At 50.6% G+C, this 6000-nt stretch overlaps 1 protein-coding gene across 3 annotated transcripts in view; it reads left to right on the top strand.

Annotated features, from left to right (window-relative positions):
• The first annotated feature begins 275 nt into the window (after positions 1-275).
• The window catches only part of smg5 (SMG5 nonsense mediated mRNA decay factor), a 50486-nt gene continuing 44761 nt past the window's right edge, over positions 276-6000 (top strand). For all 3 annotated transcript variants that reach the window (XM_085978590.1, XM_085978589.1, XM_085978588.1), the window contains exon 1: positions 276-461. In XM_085978590.1, the coding sequence (XP_085834716.1) occupies positions 385-461 (77 nt within the window). In that variant the 5' untranslated portion in view covers positions 276-384. The remainder of the gene's footprint in view (positions 462-6000) is intronic.

Genomic DNA, 6000 nt, shown 5'->3' with positions numbered 1-6000 from the left:
CTCCCAATGCCCTCAGGGGATTGGTTGGTGGTCAAAGGTAGCACTCCCAAAAACCTCCATGGGATTGGTTGAGGATGGGGGGGGTCAAAGGTATCACTCCCTGATGGGGATTGGTTGGGGGTCCATCACGTGTCCCTTCAGGTGAGCAGCCCCCCTTTTGTGTGATCTCGCGAGAACTCACACATATAGAGATAAGGAGGGCGCAAGTCTCGCGAGAGCTGACCTGTAAAGGAGGGCGCAAGTCTCGCGAGAGCTGACCTGTAAAGGTGGGACCAAATCTCGCGAGAGCCGGCGGCGATTGAAGGCGAGCAATGGCGGCCGCGGGGGAAGCGGCGCTGGAGCTGTGAGAGAAACCGAGAGAGAGAGGGACCCGGTGGGGCAATCATGAGCCACCCGGAGCCCGAGGCCGAAGCCGAGCCCGAGCCGGACGCCAAGCTCCTCCACACCAAGCGGCTGTACCGGTAAGCGAGGCCCCCCTGGGCTGGGGGGGAGAGGTTGGGGTTGAGGCCCGGTGCCGGGGGGACTGAGGGGCTGGACTAGTCCGCGGGGGCGGGGAGGCCTGAGGCTGCCTTAGCAACCTGCAGCAGGTTGCCAACCCCTGGGGTTTGTCCCTCACCCTCCCCTTAAAGGGGACAGGCCACCCTCCCCTTAAAGGGGACAGGCCACCCTCCCCTTAAAGGGTCAGGCCAATCGGCCCCTCGAGCCTGCTCCGCCATTCAATAAAATCACGGCTGATCCAATCTTGGCCTCAGCACCATTTTCCCGCTCTCTCCCCATACCCCTCGACTCCCCTGTAGTTCAAATGTCTGACAGTCTCTGCCTTGAATATATTCAATGACCCAGCCTCCACAGCTCTCTGGGGTAGAGAATTCCACAAATTCACCACTCTCTGAGTGAAGAAATTCCTCCTCATCTCAGTCCGAAATGGCCTACCCCTTCTCCTGAGACTATGCCCCTGAAAGGCGCTGTAGCAATGCAAGTCTTTCATTTTGCACTGTGGTAATTTACCCCTTGCAAGCTTTTCACCACCCCAGGACGTCCCAAAGCGCTTTACAGCCAATTAAGTACTTTTTTTGAAGTGTGGTCACTGTTGTAATGTAGGAAATGTGGCAGCCAATTTGTGCACAGCAAGCTCCCGCAATCAGATAATGACAGCTAATCTATTTTGCTTTGCGATGTTGGTTGAGGGATAAATATTGCACAGGACACCAGGGAGAACTCGCCTGTCCTCCTTCAAGTAGTGGCCGTGGGATCTTTTACGCCCACCTGAGAGAGCAGACGGGGGCCTCGGTTTAACGTCTCATCCGAAAGACGGCACCTCCGACCGTGCGGCGCTCCCCCAGTCCTGGCACAGGGAGCGTCAGCCTGGATTATGTGCTCAATTCTCTGGAGTGGGGACTCGAACTCACAGCCTTCTGACTCGGATGCAAACGTGCGCCTCACTGAGCCACAGCTGACACTAGAAAAGGACTCCAGTATGATTTGGACAGGTTGGGTGATTGGGCAGAAGCATGGCAGATGCAGTATAACGTGGATAAATACGAGGTTATCCACTTTGGTGGCAAAAACAGGAAGGCAGATTGTTATCTGAATGGCAATAGATTGGCAGAAGGGGAAGTGCAAAGAGACCTGGGTGTCCTTGTGCACCAGTCGCTGAAGGTAAGCATGTAGGTGCAGCAGGCGGTTAAGAAGGCAAATGGTATGTTGGCCTTCATAGCGAGAGGATTCAAGTACAGGAACAAGGATATCTTGCTGCAGTTGTACAGGGCCTTGGTGAGACCACACCTTGAGTATTGTGGGCAGTTTTGGTCGCCTTATCTGAGGAAGGATGTTCTTGCCATGGAGGGAGTGCAGCGAAGATTCACCAGGCTGATAGCAGGGATGGCAGGAATGACGTATGAGGAGAGATTGGGTCGATTGGGCTTATACTCGCTGGAGTTTAGAAGAATGAGAGGGGATCTCATTGAAACTTATAACATTCTAACAGGACTAGACAGACTAGATGCAGGAAGGATGTTCCTGATGGTCGGGGAGTCCAGAACCAGGGGTCACAGTCTAAGGATAAGGGGTAAGCCATTTAGGACAGAGATGAGGAGGAATTTCTTCACCCAGAGTGGTGAACCTGTGGAATTCTCTACCACAGAAGGCAGTGGAGGCCAACTCATTAAATACATTCAAGAACGAGTTAGATATATTTCTTAAGGCTAAAGGGATCAAGGGATATGGGGAGAAAGCAGGGACAGGGTACTGAATTTGGATGATCAGCCATGATCTCATTGAATGACGGAGCAGGCACGAGGGGCCGAATGGCCTACTCCTGCTCCTATCTTCTATGTTTCTATGTGTGTGTGTGTGTGTTTTTTTGTTTGATGCGAGTGGTTTAAGGCACCGATTTTAATCCGCCAAGGCCACCGAGATTGAAAAGGGGAAAGCCAGACGAGGAATTAGGTGGCGCCAAGCCTGGGAATTTGTCAGTGTTTGGTTAGAAGGAAAAGCTTTTTTTAAAAAAAAATAAAAAAAATAAATAAAAAAATAAAATAATAATTTCTGTGTAAGAATGAGTTACTGCAGGGAACGAGCAAGGAGTCCACACGATAGGGAGAGCCGAGACTACACTGATTGATTATTTTACTCTGCATTTAATGCTGGATGTGAAATGATTGTGTAGGCGGTAGATAAGTCACTTTCTCTCATCTTGAATGCAATCTCTCGTTACCCACCCCCATATATAAAAAAAAAAAAAAAAAAAAATCTCTGTGTGCCGACAGCGGGAGACTGGGTGTTCGACTTGGCAGGTTGTGAAGGGGGTGTCGTAACTGTGGCAACTGGAAAACTAGAAACATAGAAGATAGGAGCAGGAGTCGGCCATTCGGCCCCTCGAGCCTGCTCTGCCATTCAATGAGATCATGGCTGATCATCCAAATTCAGTACCCTGTCCCTGCTTTCTCCCCATATCCCTTGATCCCTTTAGCCTTAAGAAATATATCCAACTCCTTCTTGAATATATTTAATGAATTGGCCTCCACTGCCTTCTGTGGTAGAGAATTCCACAGGTTCACCACTCTCTGGGTGAAGAAATTCCTCCTCATCTCAGTCCTAAATGGCTTACCCCTTATCCTTAGACTGTGACCCCTGGTTCTGGACTCCCCCGCCATCGGGAACATCCTTCCTGCATCTAGTCTGTCTAGTGCTGTTAAAATTTTAATGAGATCCCCTCTCATTCTTCTAAACTCCAGCGAGTATAAGCCCAATCGACCCAATCTCTCCTCATACGTCATTCCTGGCATCCCAGGTATCAGCCTGGTGAATCTTCGCTGCACTCCCTCCATGGCAAGAACATCCTTCCTCAGATAAGGCGACCAAAACTGCACACAATACTCAAGGTGTGGTCTCACCAAGGCCCTGTACAACTGCAGCAAGACATCCTTGTTCCTGTACTCGAATCCTCTCGCTACGAAGGCCAACATACCATTTGCCTTCTTTACCGCCTGCTGCACCTGCATGCTTACCTTCAGCGACTTACCTTCAGTGACTAACTCCAGATACACTCCCCTCCGTCTCCCAGTGTAAATTGGTTCAAAGCTTCCTTTGGGGTCGAGAAAAAGGTGAACGTCTTCATTTAATCCGACTGCACGTTACGGTGGCGACTGCGGGGGGAGGTTGCCAACAGACCCTTAGCCGCATGTCGCGATCCCCTTTCGACTCGGGTTCAGAGTTGCAGGAAAACCTGGCCCCAAGTCTCTGGGGAACCTGGGGATACCTCTCTCCTACCACTAGATTGATTCCTGGGACGAGAGGGCTGTCCTATGATGAGAGATTGTGTAGAATGGGCCTATACTTTCTGGAGTTTAGAAGAATGAGAGGTGATCTCATTGAAACATTCTTGAGGGCTTGACAGGGTAGATGCTGAGGGATGTTTCCCCCTGGCTGGAGAGTCTAGAACCAGGGGTCACGGTCTCAGGATAAGGGGTCGGCCATTGAGGACTGAGATGAGGAGGAATTTCTTCACTCAGAGGGCGGTGAATCTTTGGAATCCTCTGCCCCAGAGGGCTGTGGATGCTCAGTCGATGAGTATATTCAAGACTGAGATCGAGAGATTTTTGGACTCTCGGGGAATCAAGGGATATGGGGATCGGGCGGTAAAGTCGAGTTGAGGTCGATGATCAGCCATGATCTTATTGAATGGCGGAGCAGGCTCGAGGGGCCGTGTGGCCGACGACTCCTATTTTGTATGTTCTTGTGTATCGATTGGTGATATCACAGCCTCCTGCATCGGAGCCCATCTAAAAGATAAGGTAACGTGTGAGCCTAGGTTGGGAGAATAGGCTGGCTATTCGACTGGAGGGGCATCATCAGCTGGGCCCTGTCCTGTTGGCATCTCTGCAAAGATGGGTTAAACGTAGACCGACTTTTCTTTCTCCCCCGTTACAGATGCTGACAGGCTAGCTCTATATCTCCAGCACTTTCTGTCCTCGTTTTAGTCCAGTATTAGCAGATTTCTCTCTTTATATCCACTATGTAATTCGTATCCTCCCCCACGTCCTCTCTGGTCTCCCAACCCCAGGGATTTCTGAAGCTGCTGATTAGTCGGGGGTGGGGTGCAGGGGCGGCAGTGGGAGCGACACTGCTCACCTCAGTGCAGGCCTTCGTAGCGAGAGGGTTCGAGTACAGGAGCAAGGCTGTCTTGCTGCAGTTGTACAGGGCCTTGGTGAGACCACACCTGGAGTATTGTGTGCAGTTTTGGTCGCCTTATCTGAGGAAGGATGTTCTTGCCATGGAAGGAGTTCAGCGAAGATTCACCAGGCTGATACCTGGGATGGCAGGAATGACGTATGAGGAGAGATTGGGTCAATTGGGCTTGTACTCGCTGGAGTTTAGAAGAATGAGAGGGGATCTCATTGAAACTTATAAAATTCTGACAGACTAGGTGCAGGAAGGATGTTCCCGATGGCGGGGGAGTCCAGAACCAGGGGTTACAGTCTAAGGATAAGGGGTAAGCCATTTAGGACAGAGATGAGGAGGAATTTCTTCACCCAGAGAGTGGTGAACCTGTGGAATTCTCTACCACAGAAGGCAGTGGAGGCCAATTCATTAAATATATTCAAGAAGGAGTTAGATATATTTATTAAGGCTAAAGGGATGGGTAGAAAGCAGGGTACTGAATTTGGATGATCAGCCATGATCGCATTGAATGGCGGAGCAGGCTCGAGGGGCCGAATGGCCGACTCCTGCTCCTATCTGCTATGTTTCTATGGGAGAGCTGCCTGCTTGACTGAGACACTGCATTGGGTGCCTGTGGAACCCTGCCTGAGGAACATGGGCACAGAAGGAGGCCGTTCAGCCATTCGGTTCGATCATGGCTGATCTGCACCTCCGCTCCATTTACCCGCCTTGGTTCCTAACTCAACAAAAATCTATCGATTTCAGCCCTGAAAGCTTCAATTGAACCCCCAGCATCCGCGGCCTTTGTGGAAAAAGTGCTTCCTGATTCCACTCCTAAAGGGCCCAGCTCCAGTAAGATTATGCCTCCTTATTTTGGATTTCCCTCCGCGCAGCCATAAGAACATAAGAAATAGGAGCAGGAGTCGGCCATTCGGCCCTTCGAGCCTGCTCCGCCATTCAATGAGATCATGGCTGATCATCTGCCTCAACTCCATTCACCGGCCCTATTGCCATATCCCTTGATGCCTTTACTAGTCAGAAATCTATCGACTTCTGTTTTGAATATACCCAATGACTGAGCCTCCACAGCCCTCTGGGGTAGAGAATTCTAAAGATTCACCACCCTCTGTGTGAAGAAATTTCTTCTCCTCTCAGTCCTGAATGGCCGACCCTTTATCCTGAGGCTGTGGCCCCCTGGTTCTAGACTCCCCAGCCAAGGGAAACATTCTCCCAGCGTCCACCCTATCAAGCCCTGTAATAATTTTGTATGCTTCAATGAGATCCCCTCTCATTCTTCTGAATTCAAGAGAATACAGGCCTAGTTTACTCAATCTCTTC

Source organism: Somniosus microcephalus, unplaced genomic scaffold (genome assembly GCF_052327205.1).
Source record: "Somniosus microcephalus isolate GS21.2 unplaced genomic scaffold, FLI_Smic_1.0 unresolved_chr7, whole genome shotgun sequence".
NCBI classification, from domain to species: Eukaryota; Metazoa; Chordata; class Chondrichthyes; order Squaliformes; family Somniosidae; genus Somniosus; species Somniosus microcephalus.
The sequence above is the reverse complement of the archived record's forward strand: the minus strand, read 5'-3'. Positions and strand labels throughout refer to the sequence as shown.